General features: G+C 45.2%; 1 protein-coding gene across 1 annotated transcript; it reads right to left on the reverse strand.

The window, feature by feature from the left end:
* Positions 1–12564: 12564 nt before the first annotated feature.
* LOC115799128 (zinc finger and BTB domain-containing protein 14-like) lies at positions 12565–18823 on the reverse strand. The gene is made up of 10 exons (XM_030756130.1): positions 18674–18823; positions 15123–15311; positions 14835–15005; positions 14641–14736; positions 14421–14564; positions 14109–14353; positions 13941–14026; positions 13713–13852; positions 13082–13177; positions 12565–12991 (listed from the first exon to the last, which is right to left on the reverse strand). The coding sequence occupies exons 2-10, from the start codon at positions 15309–15311 to the stop codon at positions 12851–12853; spliced, it is 1308 nt and encodes a 435-aa protein (XP_030611990.1). The 5' UTR covers positions 18674–18823; the 3' UTR covers positions 12565–12850.
* Positions 18824–19999: the final 1176 nt, after the last annotated feature.

Genomic DNA, 19999 nt, shown 5'->3' on the forward strand with positions numbered 1-19999 from the left:
CGAAAACTAATCCTAGGCATTCTTTTTCAATTTGAGCATAGCGACGCTCACTTTCTGTCATGGACCTGGATGCGTAGGCTATAGGTTTCCAATGCTCACCTTCAGCTTGCAGGAGTACCGCACCAATTCCATCTTTGGAGGCATCCGTTGACACTTTGATCCCCTTCGTTGAGTCATAAAATGCCAACACAGGTGCAGTTGTCAGCGTTCTTTTGAGATTTTCCCACTCCTCTTCATGCTGTGCTGTCCACTTGAACTTGTGCTCCTTATGCAGGAGCTCACGAATGCAGGATTTTTTTGCAGACAGATTGGGAATGAATTTACTGATGAAATTCACCATTCCCATTATGCGTAGCACTCCTGTCTTGTCTGTGGGCCTTGGCATGTCCTGTATTGCATTGATTTTTTCGTGGTCAGGCTGAACACCTTGTGCAGAAAGCTTGTCTCCCAGAAAAACAATTTCTTGTACTCCAAACTGACATTTGCTCTTGTTGAGCTTGAGTCCATACTGTCGTACTCGCTCAAGTACTCTTGTCAGTCTCTCCTTGTGTTCTTGCATTGTAGAGCTCCAGATGATTATGTCGTCCACATAAACTCGGACACCTTCCAGTCCTTCAATTATGTGCTCCATTGCTCTGTGAAATATCTCAGATGCTGAGATTATTCCAAAAGGCATTCTTAGGAAACAGTACCTGCCAAATGGCGTATTGAAGGTGCAGTACTTGGTGCTGCTTTCATCTAGTTTTAACTGCCAAAAACCTTGTGAAGCATCAAGTTTTGTGAAATATCTGGCGCCTGTCATTTCACTGGGTATTTCTTCACGCTTAGGTATTTGGTAGTGTTCACGTTTGATGTTCTCGTTTAGATCTTTTGGGTCCATGCATATTCGCAGTTCACCATTCTTTTTCTTTGCACACACCATGGAGTTTACCCAGTCAGTAGGTTCTTCAACCTTTCTTATCACCCCCAGTGTGGTCATTTTGTCCAGTTCCTTCTTTAGCTTGTCTTTCAGAGGTACAGGTACTCTTCTAGCAGCATGCACTATTGGCTTAGCATTTTCTTTAAGCACAATTTTGTATGTGAAAGGCAAGGTGCCAAGTCCTTTAAACACATCTGCAAAACTGTGAACTATGCTGTCAACAGAGTCATTTGGTGTATTCACTTCTTTGTTGATGAGATACACTCGTCTTACCAGTCCAAGATCTTCACAGGCTTTGTCACCAAGCAGGGATTCACACTCCTCAGCAACAACAGAAAAGAATAAGTGGTGCACTTTGTTTTTCACTCTCACTTTTAGTCTGCATGTGCCAAAACTTTCAATCCTTTGTCCATTGTAGTCTTTTAGAGCAGATTTTGTTCGCTGTATTCTGGGCTTTTCTCTCAGGCCTTTGATGTCAGATAAACTGATCAGATTCGCTTTGGCACCAGTGTCTAGCTTTAATGTGACAAGTGTCCCATTTACTATCAGTGGTACTGTCCATTTGTCTTCTATCATGGTATTTCTGTCTGTGTCTGGCTCATCTTCATGATTAACAAGACCAACAAAAAAAGTTTCACTGAGATCAGTGTCTTCAACTGTGTTTATTGATCGGCTTTTCTTTTCTTTCTCACTTTTTGAGAAGCACTGCCTGGTATAATGGTTCTTCCTCCTGCATAAAGAGCAGGTCTTACCATAAGCTGGACATTGTTTGGGCATGTGCTTTGAGCCACACCGTTTGCAGTCAAAGCTCCTGTTGTCGGACCGCGGCTGTGTGCGCCTCCCGCTCTGGCTGGAAACTGCTCCCACAGTAACGCTGTCACTGACTGCCGTCGCGCCCATCTCACTGAATGTCTTGACATGCTGTTGTGATAACTCACACGCTTGACAGATCCTTATGGCTCCTCCCAATGTCAGCTCAGTTTCCCTCAGAAGCTGTTCTCTGACTTTTTTGTCCACCACGCCAAACACGATCTGGTCACGGATCATGGAGTCACGTAATATAGCAAAGTTGCAAGTCTGTGCTTTGAGCTTCAGGTCTGTCAGAAAGCTGTCAAAAGACTCGCCTCGCTGCTGAATTCGCGAGCGAAAAATGTATCTCTCATACGTCTCATTCTTCTTAGGAGAACAATGGGCATCAAACTTTTCAATAACCGTGTTAAACTTCTCTTTATCACTGGGATCGTCATATACGAACGTGTTGTACACTTCAATAGCTTGAGGCCCTGCTATCGTAAGCAGTAACGCTACCTTTCTTGCATCTGGCTTGGTTTCAAATCCCAGGGCCGCGATATACAGCTGGAATCGTTGCTTGAAGGCACGCCAGTTGCTATCGACGTTTCCCGTTAGCTTCAAACTCTCTGGCGGTTTGATAGAATCCATATCGTTGTCCAGAATGCCCCTCAGGTTAGATTTTTTACTCCTGGTACCATGTTTTGTTCATTTCCTCATCTGGAAGAACGAATCATTTATACTTCTGCAACGTGCCTTTATTACTATTACCTCTAGGCAAGCAGATAAACACACAACACGTCTCTAGTTGTTCTCTTACATCCAGCATAACCTTCTTCTTCTCTTTATCTCCACCTATCAACCTCAGTCTCTAGGAATAGATACTACCACCTTGTGGCACGATATGAAATTGCATCAGTTACAATAACATCTGATCATCACAGTTACTAAAAGAAAAAGCTGCTGTTTTGGACGCTGGAAAAACGTTTCCTTCTGCACTACTTGAGCTCACCGTCACAGCTTCGCCTCTTTGCGCTTGCGCAGTTAAAACCGCTGCCTGCTATGAGTGTTCTGAAAAACTAGTGGCTGCGGGAGCCATGGCGCATGTGTGAGTAATGGTGTAATGCTTTGTATTCACAAGCATTCTCGAAAATACGTTTCTACTGCAGGTCTATGTTTAGTCACTAATAAGGGATTAAAGTATAAAAAATATTTTGAAGGAGCCCCTCGGTCCTGGGGGGCGGGCCTTCCGGTACCGAACCATCGCTAGTGCTAATGGCCCGCGCTCGCTAGCAAACCAGTTCTGGTAGCTACAGCTGAAGTAAAGACAAAAATAGCAGCTGAAATTCTCAGCGAGCACAACACACACAGACACACAGAGAGCAGTGGAGGCGTGGAAATGAATATCAGCAATAGTTGCCACCCGTCCCGTAAAGTACGGAACACGGCATGTTACGGAGCCGTATTCCACGGAGTCCCGTAACATACGGGGTTCTGTATTTTACAAACAGATGGCAACTCTAGATGATCCACTCTGTTAAAGGAAATCCATCGCAGAGACGGAGAGCTTTTTAGAATCTGTGTGTGTGTGTGTGTGAGTGATTCACACTCCAGTCCAGTAGGTGGCAGTAATGCAGTTCTATGTTGGTTTGCCAGCCCCCAATAAACCCACAAAAAGATGACAGAGCACTAATGCTGCTAATGCTAGTGAGGAGCGCCGCTTACACAGAGACAGCTGAGCGCGGCAGAGTTTAAACGAAGCATCGACACAGTAAATTTGTGTCGATAATTTTTTTTTAATCGATTTAATCGAGTTAATCGATGAATCGTTGCAGCCCTAAAAGGGTGCTATCATGCAAAATGGTGGTCATGCCGGTCCATAATGCTGCATTTTAAAATATTCTAATGTTTAGTTATATAATAATTTATATGAAAATTAGGGGTGGGACTCGATTAAAAAAATTAATCGAATTAATTACAAGCTTTGTAATTAATTAATCGAAATTAATCGCATTTTAATCGCATTTCAATATTTCACATGATAAATATTAATTTAAGTTTAGTTGATGAATGAATCAATATACATAAGCTTAAACTTCAAAATTTTGTTTATTTTCCCACCAGTCTACTACACAGACCAACAAAAGGTGGAAGTGCTCCTGTGATAAGCAAACTCCTGAAATTAAAGTTAAGCATCATAACTGGATAGTTTTATTCAACATTAATGTCTCACTTGTTATAGTTGGAAATTAATCATTCTCTCAGCTGTATTCCTTGATGTTGAAATGTGTTATGCTTGTTTTAACAGCTTATTTTGAATTAAAGACTTAAAATTAAACCACAAAAAGGAGAAAAAGTTCGTTCTCCGTTTAACAGCTGCTTTTACACAGCTGTACTTCACACTCACGGTTGCTAGGCGACATGAGCTACGCAGAGGTGATGGCAGCTGATATGAAGGCTAGACGCTCACTTCCGGCCTTTGTGGTGTTCGTGGGCTGCGAAAGACGTGGGCCGGGTCCTTCGCAGGATGCGGCCCCTAATTTGGACATTGTGCGTCGATATAATCTGTATGCCGGGAACTCATGCTGTAGGATACATTTTAGGGGTCTCCATGTTCCTTTTTGACTGCAAATTAAAACCCAATTAAAACCATAGTTACCAACAAATCACAGGGTTGAGCAGGTTCTGATGCAGGCTGTTTATTAGACATCTTAGTAGCACACAAATAGTTAAAAAGACAGACAGTAGCATATGAAGACTGAGTTACACACACAGAGAAACAGAAAGGAAGAAAGAACCTGTTGATCATGCCCCGGCTTCCTCATCACTCCCTCCGACCGAGGAGAGCCCGCGCTGAGATTAAGTATGAGTCTAAATAAAATCAAACTGTCCAGATGATCCATGGCGATGAGCAAGCTCTGTTGCAAAAAGGTACAAGTACTTATAAATATACAAACACAAAAAACAAAGGACAAAAAGCAAAAAGGTAACAGCAAGAAGCCCTCCCGGGAGGTTGTGCCTTAGTAGTTGCTGGAAAAACGGACAACCCGGACAAAGACAGTCGCTACATCTTCTCTTCTCTCCCCTCTCCTCTTCTAACCGTGGTATTTATACTCTTTCCCTTTCTTTGTCTACGATTTGTGCTGAGTCTGCACTTTGCAAACTTTCATTAGAAACTGCCATTAATTCTACTGTCATTATCTGAAAGGGCACAAACATCCCGGAGCATCTTCAATACATCAACAAGACAGTAAGAAAAATTCATCATAGTAATTGTCAGCCACCTCCTCCTTGAGGCCATCCTAAGGCACTCTTGGAGAAGGATTTACAACCCCTCACACATATGCTTGACCAGATATGAGGGAAAAGGACCAGATATGAGGGAGAAAATGAGGCCCATTTTGCCCCCGGACCTGTTGCATGGACAGATTTATACTTTCTTGATTTGCATTTCCAAAGTTTTTGGCCGTGCTGCACAAGCAAGTTAGCCTACGGCTAGGTCCACTGGACAGATTTATCCCTATAACCAGTATAAATCAAAAAATGGGCAAACAGGATGACTGGTGTCCTGTACACGAACCCAAAATCGGGCAGTTTTATGAGTTGAGACCCCTTAGCATGAATTTAATGAGTGACAGGTTCATCACGGGGCTAGGGCAGAAGATGAGTATGCTCTGAGGATGGTCTGAGAGGGCCTGCTGGGTGACAGCAGACTATTAGGGAGGGGTAGCAGAGCTTCTAGGGCCCTGAACACAAATAAGAGCAATTCAACAGGCCTCAAATCTTCCTACTACTTTTAGACCACAATATGCATTTATTACAGTGGAGAAAGCAGTTTAGTTGCAAATAAACAGAAGTAGGAATAATAACTTTAAATATCAGTATGGTTGATAAAAATAAATCCCAACAATGCACTGAGAAACGTTCCACGGTGCAAAGTGCGATTAAAATGCGTTAAATTTTTTAACGCGTTAATTTCCCCGTAATTAATTAATCGAAATTAACGCGTTAAAGTCCCACCCCTAATGAAAATACATGCTTCCTTCACCTTGTTGGGTGTAAAGTGCTGCGATCTCCACTACTTGGTAAGAACAGAGCTACAATATATTTGTCAACTCCTTGAATGTCAGGTTTAATGCTAGCAGTGCTGGAAGGAGTTTGAAGCTTGAGTTTGTTCCATGACTCGCTGCTTTTGTTTGTATCTCTGTCATTGCAGGACCAACATGGACCAAAAAATCAGCGTTCTCAGGAGGCCAGCAAACGTCACAGAAGAAAAAGGAAAAAAAACAGCTGTGATGAGTGTGGGAAGAATTTTAACCGGCTTGGAAACTTAAAAAGACACAAACTTGTCCATAGTGGTGTTAAACCATATTCTTGTGTTGAATGTGGGAAGTGGTTTACCCAGAAACGAGGCTTGGACAGGGATAGTGTCATCCACATTGGATTTAAACCTTACAGCTGTTATCAGTGTGAAAAACGTTTTACCCGCAGTGAAACTTTGGAAGACCACAAAGACATCCACAGTGGAGTTAAAGCATACAGATGTAATCAGTGCGGTAAATCTTTTACTCACCGTAGCTTATGGATTCATCAGGTAACCCACTCTGAAATTAAAGCATACAGCTGTGACATCTGTGGAAAAACTTCAATCGTCAAAGGAGCCTAAAAACACATCAACGCAAACACACTGGACTCAAACTGAACTACTGCAAAGAATGTGGGAGAAGCTTCCCCACAACAGGTGAATTGAAACACCATGAACTCGTCTACATGGGTGTTAAAGTAGTAAGTAGTTGTAGCCGTCATGAAGGTACACATGTTGAGTGGAACTACAGCTGTGACCAGTGTGACAAGAGCTTCAGGAATCTCGGTTTATACACCAGACACCAGCGATCCCACGGTGCAAAGAAACTGTTTCACTGTCACCAATGTGCAAAAACATTCACTTCATTATCTGCTCTGTCCAAACATCAGCGTGATCATGCAGGCCTGAAATCATTCCCATTATTGGGTCGCAATGAGTCTGCACAGACACAAAGGTCCTCTTCTGGTTGCATGGTCAGACTTAAAAACCTTGAGATCCGGCTCCACAGAATTCCAATGGAATCTCCTGTGAAGAGTGCTGGCCAGTGTTGTTTTTGTTAAAGATAACGATGATGAAATGATTTCGTTGACGATCCTTTTTTCATGACGATAACGAGACGATGACAATGATGGCTGTTTGATGACTACAACATGACGTCAGTCAGTTTTCATTGACGAGACGAAACCAGACGAGAAGGTTGATGGATGTTCCTTCAGTCATTAAAATGCATGTCTGCCTATTGTTCGTGTAATCTGTCAGTCAAAGCTAAAACCTATCAGTAACGCTGCTGCTTCCCATCTATTTTTGGCCACGCCCACCACCTCCATTACTTTAATCCAGGGCTGTCAAAACTGAAGATACGGTCTGAGTCGCAGGCCGAGCAGGATTAAAAATAATCATTTTAATCAGAAATATGAATTTGAATGGCCAAAATACAGCAAAATTTCCCTCAACGCATTAAATAAAATATAAAATGATGTTTTTCTTCAAAACTAACATCAGGAAAAAATATATTTCCAGCTGATGAAAAGTTGCAGCTTTCTCAGGTAAAACTGAATTTTCAGTCAGAAAAACGCTGCGTAAACTGTGCAGTGTGTCAGTCTCTCAGCTGCAGACACCGCGGTGGAGACCTGCTCTGAGTTCATGTTTTTGGCACTCACACCTGTAATCACGCGGTCCGTCCCTGAAGCTGCACAGACGTATGGATGCTTCTCACACAGCCACCTTTCACCCCGGAGCCCTGCTCAGACTTTTCCTTTACTTTTCCTGAAGTTGACAGATTTCCTCAGGTAGCTCAGTGACCTGTGTATAAGGCACGTCACCAAACTCAGAAGCTGTTTCCTCCAAAGCTGCCGGTGACGTAAACCTTTGCCTCTTATAAAGTTCTCTGTCTGTGTTACGATGCTCGCGTTGTGTCTTCGGGACTTTGCTGCAGCGTTTCCTGCTGTGTGACGCAGTGATGCTCTGTCAGCTCACCTGTGCAGGTATCCATCTTCTCCTGCTTCTGTCCCATCAATCCCCTCTTTTCCCCGCACATCGCAGGCGGAGAAAAGAGACGCACGATTTACCTGTCAGCCATCAGGTCCTCTGTCTGTCTGTAAAATCCCTGTTTTCCACTTTTCATTTGGACGTTTTTGGCTTCAGGCAGCTTAAATGTAGCTGTAAAAAGTGCTGATCGATGTTTTTATCCACTGATCACTGATCAATGTGTCATTGGCAGCATGGAAACGGGTTAGTGCACAGGTCTTGACCTTTGCAGCAGCTTTTGCAGTGCATCGTGGGATTTGTAGTATAAGTGGTGGAGCGCTATTTGCCGACGATCTATTAATAATAACTATATGAAATCATATAAAGCAGGGGTCGGGAACCTATGGCTCGCGAGCCAGATGTGGCTCTTTTGATGGCTGCATCTGGCTCGCAGACAAATCTTTAATAAAAAAAAAAATAATAACGTTAAAAAATATATAACATTTTCAAGTATTTCAATCCATTCATTTCCTACCGCTCATGTTCATGGTTGCGGGTGGCTGGAGCCAATCACAACTGTCCTCCGGGACCACACCAAATTTTTATTGGATAATGCCTAACGTACGCGGGTCGTTGTGAGGTCAGGGAGTAAACTTCCCTCCTTTTAATCAAGTAGTCAGCTAACTAATTGAGGAAACCTTTTACGAAGAAGATGGCTAAAAGAAAAAAAGATGAGGAGTATCGTACTTTTCAGCAGGAATGGACAGATGAATTCGCCTTTGTGGAGAGAGCAGGTTCTGCAGTGTGTCTAATATGCAGTGATAAAATTGCATCGATGAAACGGTCAAATATAAAGCGGCACTTCGACACACGCCATACTACATTTGCATCGAAATACCCAGCGGGGGACAGCAGGAAGAAAGCATGTCAAGAGCTACTGTGCAAAGTGCAAGCTAGTCAGCAGCAACTTCGTGCTTGGACCCAACAAGGTGACTGGAATTCGGCTAGCTTTGCTGGTGCTTTAGCAATTGTGAGAAACGGAAAGCCATTCACAGATGGTGAGTATGCCAAAACATTCATGCTTGATGTCGCCAGTGAACTTTTTGACGACTTTTCGGATAAAGACAAGATAATGAAACGAATAAAAGACATGCCTCTGTCGGCAAGAACTGTTCACGATCGTACCATCATGATGGCAAATCAAATTGAGGAAACACAAGTGAAGGACATAAATGCAGCAGTATTCTTTTCTCTCGCTTTGGATGAGTCAACAGATGTAAGCCATTTATCCCAATTCAGCGTGATTGCAAGGTATGCTGTCGGTGACACACTACATGAGGAAAGTCTTGCTGTTTTGCCTATGAAAGGGACAACAAGAGGGGAGGATTTATTCAAGTCTTTCACTGAGTTCGCTAAAGGAAAAAATCTGCCGATGGATAAACTTATTTCGGTGTGTACTGATGGTGCTCCGTGCATGGTGGGGAAAAACAGAGGATTCGTAGCGCTTCTTCGTGAACATGAAAAGAGACCCATCCTAAGTTTTCACTGCATCCTACATCAGGAGGCGCTTTGTGCTCAGATGTGCGGTGAGCAGCTTGGTGAGGTGATGTCGCTGGTCATTCGAGTGGTCAACTTTATTGTTGCCCGAGCTTTAAATGATCGCCAGTTTAAAACACTGCTGGATGAAGTTGGGAATAATTATCCTGGTCTGCTTCTGCACAGCAATGTGCGTTGGTTGTCAAGAGGGAAGGTGCTCAGCCGTTTTGCGGCTTGTCTGAGCGAAATCCGGACTTTTCTTGAAATGAAAAACATCGAGCATCCTGAGTTAGCTAACACTGAGTGGCTCCTGAAGTTCTACTATCTCGTGGACATGACTGAACATCTGAACCAGCTCAATGTGAAAATGCAAGGCATTGGAAATACAGTCTTATCACTTCAACAAGCAGTGTTTGCATTTGAAAACAAGCTGGAACTCTTCATCGCCAACATTGAAACAGGTCGTTTACTACACTTTGAAAAACTGGGAGAGTTTAAAGATGCATGCACAGCAAGTGACCCTGCTCAACATCTTGATCTCCAGCAGCTAGCGGGCTTCACATCTAATCTCCTGCAGTCATTCAAAGCGCGCTTTGGAGAATTTCGTGAGCGCTCTCGTCTCTTCAAGTTCATCACCCATCCACACGAGTGTGCAGTGGACAGCGCCGACCTGAGTTACATCCCCGGTGTCTCCGTCAGAGATTTTGAGCTACAAGTTGCTGACCTGAAGGCCTCAGACATGTGGGTGAATAAATTCAAGTCACTAAATGAAGATTTGGAAAGACTTGCACGACAGCAAGCAGAGTTGGCGAGCAAACACAAGTGGGGAGAAATGAAAAAACTTCAACCCGCAGACCAGCTGATTGTCAAAACTTGGAAAGCACTTCCCGTCACATACCACACACTGCAGCGTGTGAGTATTGCTGTACTAACAATGTTTGGCTCTACGTATGCATGTGAGCAGTCTTTCTCACATCTAAAGAACATTAAGACCAACCTACGATCACGTTTAACGGATGGAAGTCTCAACTCCTGCATGAAGCTTAACCTCACCACGTATCAACCAGACTACAAAGCCATCAGCAAAACCATGCAGCACCAGAAGTCGCATTAATGGTAAGAAGTACTTATGCAACAGCATAACGTTACTAAATGCAATTTAGACTTATTGTACTTTAAAAGTGTTGGTCTTACATAAAATGCACACATTTACTTGTATTTAGTGTTAAACATATTGTATGGCTCTCATGGAATTACATTTTTAAAATATGTAGCGTTTATGGCTCTCTCAGCCAAAAAGGTTCCCGACCCCTGATATAAAGCCTATAAAATTATATGGTGGGCCGATGTTCCTTCAGGCTGACTCGTTCTTTAATCACTGATGGATCGTGGCGGTCGCTCGGTGGACTCAGAGAAAAGATCTATGGACTGATTTTCAGTATCACACATTTGAAAGGAAAACTGAACGTGTTGTCCAGGGAGACGGCGGGAACTGTGGATCAAATCTTAATCAGCACCTGAAGGCTCTCCACCCTGATATTTTACACTAGTTAAATAGCTCGGTGTTGTGTGCTCTCTGTTTTTAGATATAATGTGCAACTTAATTGCCCTGCAGACAAGATCAAGTTAAGCATGTGTTCCTCATCCATTATTAATATGTTGAGCACATGTATGTTCACTGCACTTTAACAAATTCTGAGACATAAAGCCCCAAAATCTAAAGTGAGAATGTTTTTGTTTACTGCATTTTGGAGTAATTGATTCCACTGTTACCAATAATTATTCAAATTAATTTGTAAAGACTAATACTTTCTTCTTTTTTCCCTCTAAAACTGACTAAAACTTTTTGAGTTTTTGTCGACTTAACCTGGACTAAAATATCACATTCAGAAAAGACTAAAACTAAGAAACATTTCTGTCCAAAAGACTAAAACTAAAACTAAATTGATTGCCAAAAACAACAATGGTGTCGGCTAATGTCACACTTGGATCTGATGAGGTAGCTCTGGTTTTTGACCTTGCAGTGAATAATCCTGAATCCTGGGAAAAAAAAAGTTCTACAATATCATCCAAGTTATATTTAAAGTTTTTTGCCTCAGGAAATAATATTTAGTGGTACTCTTATTTTTAAGTTGCAGAAGCGTCTTATATCCAACTGATATTAGAGCAAGACTTAAAAGCTTATTAGATATGAAGTTATCGACCTTCGGTGCTTAATAACCAGCAACCACATTTCTGACACATTTCCCTGACCTGCAGGTTCGCAGGTTCAGAGTTGCTTCATGAAAGATCACCAGGAGCAGCTGCAGCCGGTCCTTTGGTTCAGAGTGGTAGGTCATGGGTGAGGGCTGTGTCAGGAAGAAGGCTGTAAAACTGATGGTGATAAACAGACTCGTGGAGTTTGCTTTTTAAGAACATATAATTGTTTGTCCAGGAGCCAAATGAATAAATCAGTTTTTAATCTTCCATTTTGTAGAGAGGAGCTGAGCTGGATCAGGTGACAGGGAGGATGCTGGACCGCCTCACGGCATTTTCTATCGTGAGGTAAAGAGCCTACATCTAGGGTTGGAGTAGTCCATTTAACGTCCACATGAAGCTGAATTTCTGACTCCTCTCGTCTCTCGCTGTTACCTGCACAGGTAACAGCTCACCTCAGAGATGAATTTGTTGTTTTAAAATCATGAAACAGCATCAGGTGTGTTTACCTGGAGGAGGAGTTCAGACACGCGCTCACAGCAGCTGTTTGTTCAGTATCTTCAATGAACGCGAAAGCTAAAAAACACCAGAGTGAACATTTTATTTTAAATGTATTGATAACTCATTCTTTAAATGTAAGATTTATCTTTAAAATCAGAATCATGAATGTTGGATTTTATCAACTTGCATGAAATCTGTAACATTTACATCACATTTGACAGCCCCCCCCGGCAGGAGAATCTTGGCTCGAATCCCCCCGAAGTACTAACTCTAGGACACATGATCACAGGTCGCAGTAGATCTTAATGCGGTGCTCATCGAGCCTTTATTCAGCAGATCAGTTTAAAAGCAAGTGGCTGAGTTTCCCATTGGACGGATACATCCGGGAAACGCCGCGTGCCATATTTCTCGAAGACATTCAGGAATGTTTATTCCGAATGGACGAATCCAACAGGACCAAATGTTCCTGCCTGAGGCCGGGCTGGGACAAAACTACACGAAGGAGGGTGGTGACAGCTGTGGCAGTGATTTCAAAGACTTTTCAGATAAGAACCTTCAGAGAACGTGTCAATAAAGTTTAATATCTCTTTATTTAAACTGTTCGTCCTCTCTCCCGGTGCTCATGAAACTGAGCAGAAGTTTTTTATTTACAGTTTCAAAGTGAAGGGTTCAAACTGAAAAGACAAGGTACAAATCATACGTAACCAAAGAAGGTCACATGACAACACGTGGGTCACATGACCACTGAGTCTCAATTCATCTCGTGGATAGTTCATGTGCATTGACTCGGCGCAGGAAAAAAGGCTTCTACCAAACTGAACCAAAGTCCATTCAAATGTTACAGGGATGTCCAGATGTTAGGAGCAGCTGATGGAGTCCAGATGTTGCTCCTCAGCAGCCATGGCTGCGGCCTGCAGAGTTTCAGTGTCGCTCTGCAGAGGATTCAGCTGCTTCCTCTCACTGTGCATGTTGTTCTCATGACGCTTCAGATCAGACGCCTGAAAAAACAGAAGGAAAGTGAACACACCACAGAAGGATCTGAATGTAACCTCGTTCAGTAGTGTCAGTACTACTGTGTGTACTAGTACCTTGGCAAAGGCCTTGGTGCAAGATGGACAGACGAATGGTTTCTCTCCTCTGTGTCTCCTCTCATGATCCTTCAGGTGAGACTTATGTTTAAAAGCCTGCTGACAGACAGGTCACACAGGTGAGAGGATAGACAGGTCACACAGGTGAGAGGACAGACAGGTCACACAGGTGAGAGGACAGACAGGTCACACAGGTGAGAGGATAGACAGGTCACACAGGTGAGAGGACAGACAGGTCACACAGGTGAGAGGATAGACAGGTCACACGGGTGAGAGGACAGACATCACACAGGTGAGAGGATAGACATCACACAGGTGAGAGGATAGACAGGTCACACAGGTGAGAGGAGAGACAGGTCACACAGGTGAGAGGATAGACAGGTCACACGGGTGAGAGGACAGACATCACACAGGTGAGAGGACAGACAGGTCACACAGGTGAGAGGACAGACAGGTCACACAGGTGAGAGGACAGACAGATCACACAGGTGAGAGGATAGACATCACACAGGTGAGAGGATAGACATCACACAGGTGAGAGGACAGACAGGTCACACAGGTGAGAGGACAGACAGGTCACACAGGTGAGAGGACAGACAGGTCACACAGGTGTGAGGACAGGTGAGCTCACCTTTTCACACATCTGGCAGGCAAAGGGCCGCTCGTTGCTGTGAACCCGTTCATGTTTCTTTAGATCTGGAGCTCGAATGAACGATTTCCCACAAACGTCACACCTGTAGGGTTTGAAGCCCGTGTGGATCTTCAGGTGTTCTAGACACACAGGTGAGGGCAGAGGAAAAGGGGTGACCTCAGGCAGTACAGCAGCATGAACCAGGTGAGCGCACATGGGTGTTCTTACCTTTCAGGTGAGCGTGGGTGGTGAAAGCTTTGGTGCAGATCTCGCAGGCAAAGGGCCGCTCGGCTGAGTGAAGCTTCTCGTGCTTCCTAAGCAGAGACAGACAGGTGTGCCTTTCATGTGTATTTTCCAGGTGCATTTTCAGGTGTCATCATTCAGGTGTGCACCTACCTGAGTCGGCTCTCATCCAGGAAGGTCTTCCCACACACCTGGCAGGCGTGCTGCTCGCGGTGTCCGTACAGCAGGTATTCAAACTTCATGTCGGTGGTTGCTGTCGACCATCCGGGCGGCTGCTCGTCCTTCACTTCCCCCATGCTGTCTGCAAATGTGAGTGTCTGTGTGGCGTGATGCTCTGCTCCGAGCTCTTTAGGCTCCGCCTCCATCTCCGTCACCACGTCCTGATCATAGCAGGTTACCTGCATGGAGGACGTGTCAGTAACAGTTGACATGGATACAGGCAAACCAAGGTGTGGGTGTGCCTACCTTGTGCACATCCTCATTGGTCAGTTCCTTCAGGATCGCCTCCTGCACATGCAGCGCTGCGCTCGGAGACTTATCCAGCTCCTGATTGGACGACGCTTCCACAAGGTCATCTGCAGTGGGTGTGTCATCGTGCTCGCCGAGCACCTGCAGACACACAACAATCAGATTACAAAGTGCAAGGCTCTGACAGGTGACTGATGGTTGATTGGTTAACCTGTACCTCAGAGTCAGCGGCTAGCTGAGCCTCGGGTGGTAGCGCCATCTTCACGATGTCATATGGAAACTTCTCTTTGTCCTCCGATGACACGTCTCGTTTCTGAGGACACACCCACCAGCACCTGTTACTCGTGCACATGTTTCACCTGTTTCTGTTACCTCTTTTATCTTCATGTATCTGTTTCCTGCATGTGTTACCTGAGAGCAGAGTTTGTCAAGGAAGCGGATGCCGAGGATCTGTCCTGATGACATCATCAGGTTGACGTCCTTCTTCTTCACAGAGATCTTCGCTGTGTACATGTAGTTTAGAACCTCCTCAAAGATGTCGGAGCGGATGAAGTCGATCTCGATCACCGATGAGTTGTCCACCTGAGGAGACACAGGTACAGATGAAACACCAGAGCAGACTCGGAGCCCCCGGAGGCTGTAAAGTGAACTGCAGCCACCATGGCTCTTGTTGGACGTTAACAGATCAGCAGACGTTACCTCATGTTTTTTGAAGAGCTTTTTGAAGTAGTTAGAGCAGGCGGCGAGGACGCAGCGGTGGGCACGGAACTTGACATCTTCGACGACTACGGCGATGTCGCAATGCTCGCCCTCCAGCCGCTGCTCGTTCAGCAGCTTCAGGAAGATGCTCTTATGTTCATCGTCCACGTATTTCACTGTCTCCGCCATCTGAGAGAACAGGTACAGGTCAGGTGATCAGGGTTAAAGCATCCGTCTGACCCACTGCAAACAGACCCTGGCTGCTGTTTCTGGAATAATCCTGGCAAAAACTTTGGAATAATTATATGACCTGATTTGCCCAGATGTGTGAGTGTGAATGTTGTCTGTCTGTGTTAGACCTGTGACAGGCTGGCCACCTGTCCAGGTGTACCCTGCCTCTTGCCCTATGACACCTGACATTAGGGCTGCAACTAACAACTATTTTGATAGTCGATTAGTCATGGACTATTGAAACGATTAGTCGACTAATCGGATTATGAATCACATAATTATGAAATGGCACTTATTTAGCTCTCAGCTTTTACATTTAGCATAAGGATATTTAAAATGTGGTAGTAAACACATACTTTAATCAGGTTTGCTGCTGATATAACCAATGGTCCATTTTTCCAACCATTAAAAAAAAAAGTCTTTAAGTCTGACGTCATTTCCGGGTCCAAATGCTTCTAAATAAACAGCAATGGTATAACCAATGACTGTTCACTATTAAAGATGATTGTAACAAACCTCATCAACTGCAGCCATTTCCGCTTCTTTCTCATCGGTAAAATCACAGCTGTTTTTTGTCGAGTTAAAACAACCAGGGAAACAGGATTGCGGAAAATTGATCACGTGACAATTTGGACCCGGAAATGGAATTCTACGTCATCACTTAACAACCGGACTGCGCATGTGTGAAGCTCGCCAGCGATAGACTGACAGGAAGATGTCTCACTATGTTAAAAAAAATCACCAGTAATAATAAACGACTATTATCGACAATTAAATTCGTTGTCAACTATTTTTATTGTCGACAATGTTCGACTAATCGTTGCAGCCCTAGCTGACATAGGCTCCAGCACCCCCACGACCCTGAAACAGATAAGCGGAAGTATCTTCCATTCAGCAGTTTCTTTAAACCAGAATCTGTTTCATATATGAGACCTCAGAGAACATGAAGAGCACGAGCTCCGTTCTACCTCAGGTATCTCAGAAACTGAAGCACTGTGAGGTCCTCCCAACTGTGACTAATGACACACTGACACTGATCTGTTATCTTCATCAGCTCAGCTGAAGCCTGCCTCCCACTGAAACGTGCAGGTGAGCTGGGATCTCACACACACCTGTATACCTGTGTATCCAAAGCTTGCCTACATACACACCTTTATCAGTAAAGGTCAGGTGATCAGAGACTGTAGAAAATCCTGCCACTGATGCTCTGGGACTAAATCACCTGACCAATCAAGACATATGACATCACTGGGTTCATAAAACACCTACATCACAGTCACATCAGGATCTCTGTCTGTAATCTGTTCCTCATCTCCTCCAACCTCAATAATCAGTCTCAGTGCTCAGAGGTCTCAGGAGGAGAGAGGGGGGTGCTCAGGTGTACCCTTACCAAGTCCTTTTACTGTGAGGTGTAATAGAGGCGTGGCCACACCACGATCAGAAACACTAATGAACTGATTTTAATCTTATTTCAGCCAAATCAGGAAGGGCTCTGTGAATATAACATGCTGCAGTATGAGTATGACCAATGATCAGCTGATCGGGGCATGTCTGAGGCTTCACGATGTTTTTACCGTCCTGCTGACAGCGTCTGTGATGTCACAGCTGAGGCTGTTAAAGATGACATCATCACTGAAAGAACCGTCACATCAGGCTGTATATACTAGTATTACAGTACTAGTATATACAGGTTATACACTTTAACAGCAGAACTAGTTACAGCAGCTTTAACGTTTAAAGTCAGTGGAAATCAGCCGCAGCGCTGAGAGACACTCCGACACTAAATCACTCACTTTGGGATTTCAGGACTTGTTGATCCAGCTGACTCAGAGAAAGCCTGGATATGAGGACCTCCATTCACAGTCACACTCTCAGGTGAGTGTTTGATGGACAGGTAAACACACTCCCCCACCTTCAGGTGTGCACATTAAAGTGAGCTCTGTCCAAACAGACACCTGTTTCTTATGAACACTTCCTGTACCCTTTTAAATTAAAAGCCTTTCACTGGAAGCACAGGCTTTTATTGTGAAGTTCTGGGAAACGCTATATGATTTGTACTTAGAAAAACATAAAAAGGAGGGAGCTCTCAGGTAACAGCTCACCTGTTCATTTCATGTCACATGACCCGGCTCCATGGTGACAGATGTCCTCCTCTGTTAAATGTTGCTTCTTCAGATTTTTTCATGCCCATATAAAACCGTTGATGATGTAATCACCTGGTCAGGTTTGTTTCCTGCACCGAGGCCTCAGCACGCTGTTACTGTGTGGAAGTGAATCTGATCTCTCTGTAAAGGACTTCCTGTCACAGTAAACAGTGGGCTGGATGTCACTTGCTGTCAGCTGACTGACCAAACCAGCCTAAATCCAGGGATAACCCTCAGCCTGGCTGAGGGCAAAGGTCATACACGTTTTAAGAACTATCCGATAACTTAAGTCTGATTAGAAACGCAGCCAATCGGCTTCACAAACACCACGTGATCAATCTGTGCTCAGCAGTATACGTCACCTTAATGTGGTACTGATCAATATGCTGATACTCATCAATACGTTCATTGATACAGCTGTCACGTGTTGGTGTGATCCAAACACGCGCGCTGAGGTTCACGTAGCTCTTCTACGCGGACACGCGCACGGAGCGTGTGCACGCTTTATGCTGAACTGAGAGGAGCCGTGAACAAGCTAGCCGTTAGCATGTAGCCGTTATTGTCGGTTATTGATCGGTCCGGTGCGGGTTCCCCGGCAGCCAGACACTCACCGGGTCCGTACCGGTAGCGGACAGTGAGTGCTGGTTTTAAACCGGGTAGGACCGCCGAAGGGGCGCCTGTAAGGGTTGGGTTAGGTTTGGCTCCGGTTGAAGTGTTTTCGGTAAGACAGGGGCGGAGGAAGTACCGGAAGACTGACGGAGTAACGGCGCACTTAGCCCGGGAGCTAACGCGCTAGGTGAGCAGGAATACTCCAGTAGCGGGAGGGACCGGATACCGGGCTGCGGACGGTGCTTGTGAAATGGCGGACGGTCCGGCCTGCTGCGAGGCTAAAAGACAAAATGGCGTTTGTACGGTAACACACCACCGACTTCTCCGTTAAACCCGCGCGCTCACCAGCCAGATGGGCCGCGGCCCGCGTGCAGGCTCGCGGACCCTCCGCTCCGCCGTCCCCGGGACCGACACACAGGCACGCGGGCCGCGACGGCGCCGCGGCCTCGGCCACACGGAGACGGAGCTCGAGCGGCCATGAACGGCTCGAGAGCGCGCAGGCATCCCCGCGGAAACGGCGGCCGCAGCGGGACCGAGGGGCGCGCGGTTCCGGGTAGCGGATCTTACCGTGACACGGGTCCGAGGGTGTCCTGCGGGGGGAGAGGCTCCTGTGGGGGGGTCGGGACACTTTGTCCTCCTGTTGTTGTTGTTGTGACGGTGACGAGCTTTGCGCCAGCACGCACACTCTGCGGAGGCACGCAGGCAGCGCGCCAAACCTCTGTGGGAGACACGCATGCGCAATGCAGCTGCTGTGGACAGGCCTCCAATGCGCCCCCTTTCACAGTACACCTGAGACGTGGATCAGGACCTGAGAGTTAACTCCGTCTGTGTGTGCGCGCTTTGAACGCACCGTGAGTCCAATGTACCTCCAGGGTGAGGAGGGTTTATAAAACCAGAGAAGAAGAAATCATGGCGCTGGATCAGACCATTAAACATGTACTCCGTGCAGAGCAGGCAGGTGCGCTCACCTGTTAGAAGTTACCGTTGGAATTTCTGATGTCCCAGGGTCAGTGAAATCAGCATCAGAGCCCGACTGTCTCACCTGTGTGTACCTGTTTGTTTCCCGATGAAATTAAAATAAACTACCAGCTGTTCTGTGCTCCTTCAAAATAAAAGCTGAGCCTTGTCTTTTATTTTTAAGCATCACCACATGTAGCTGATTTATTCCCAGGAGCAACATCAGTGTTTGGAGATGTCTGTGGGAGCTCCATCCAGAGGTCAGGCCTGATGTTTAATGTTAGTCTGCCCGGTTACCTTTGAGCCTCTGAAAATAGGGACTGTATACAAAAGGTTTCTGAGAGCTGATGGTTCCTGTGGGGCACCTGTACAGACGATCATCACACATCCTTCTGACTACGTGAGCCTTTAGACAGGGACAGAAAAAAGGACCTGCTGCAGTTTCTCCAGATGTTTACACCAAAGAGCTCTAAATTAGAATAATGAACATCTGTAAATGAGGTTCATTTCACACAGATGAGGATGATGATGCTTCAGACTCATCTAATACTTCATAGAGTCTCAGTTCAGACAGAAACATCACCCCCCAGGAGGAGAAGAAAACCTGGGAGTGATCCAGAAACCTGGAAACTAGAGGGAAACGTTCGTGGTCAGATTTCCCAGGAGTGTTCCTCGTGGACCTTCTGTGTGTGCAGGAGGAACACATGATTTTAATCCATATTTACGTTCCTGTGCAGGCAGTGGATCGTTTTAGGTTTTGGACCTGTCCAGATCTTTTGTTCTGTGACATGAGGCGTAAACAGGAACCACACTAACAGATGGTGAAGGCCCACTGTGGCTCCTGAATCCACTCTGATGAAGTGAAGGTTTAAAAATAGCCCCACAGGTCACACACACAGTTCAGAACACACACACACCAAATACTGTAAAACAAAC

This window comes from Archocentrus centrarchus, chromosome 20, assembly GCF_007364275.1.
Source record: "Archocentrus centrarchus isolate MPI-CPG fArcCen1 chromosome 20, fArcCen1, whole genome shotgun sequence".
NCBI lineage: Eukaryota > Metazoa > Chordata > Actinopteri > Cichliformes > Cichlidae > Archocentrus > Archocentrus centrarchus.

Excerpts from the sequence above, each read along its gene's own strand:
- LOC115799128 (XM_030756130.1), bottom strand. The coding sequence starts at position 15,311 with ATGGCGGAGACAGTGAAATACGTGGACGATGAACATAAGAGCATCTTC. Across the intron at positions 15,006-15,122 it reads AGCTCTTCAAAAAACATGAG|GTGGACAACTCATCGGTGAT; the intron begins GTAACGTCTGCT and ends GTGTCTCCTCAG. Across the intron at positions 14,027-14,108 it reads CTGGATGAGAGCCGACTCAG|GAAGCACGAGAAGCTTCACT; the intron begins GTAGGTGCACAC and ends GTCTCTGCTTAG.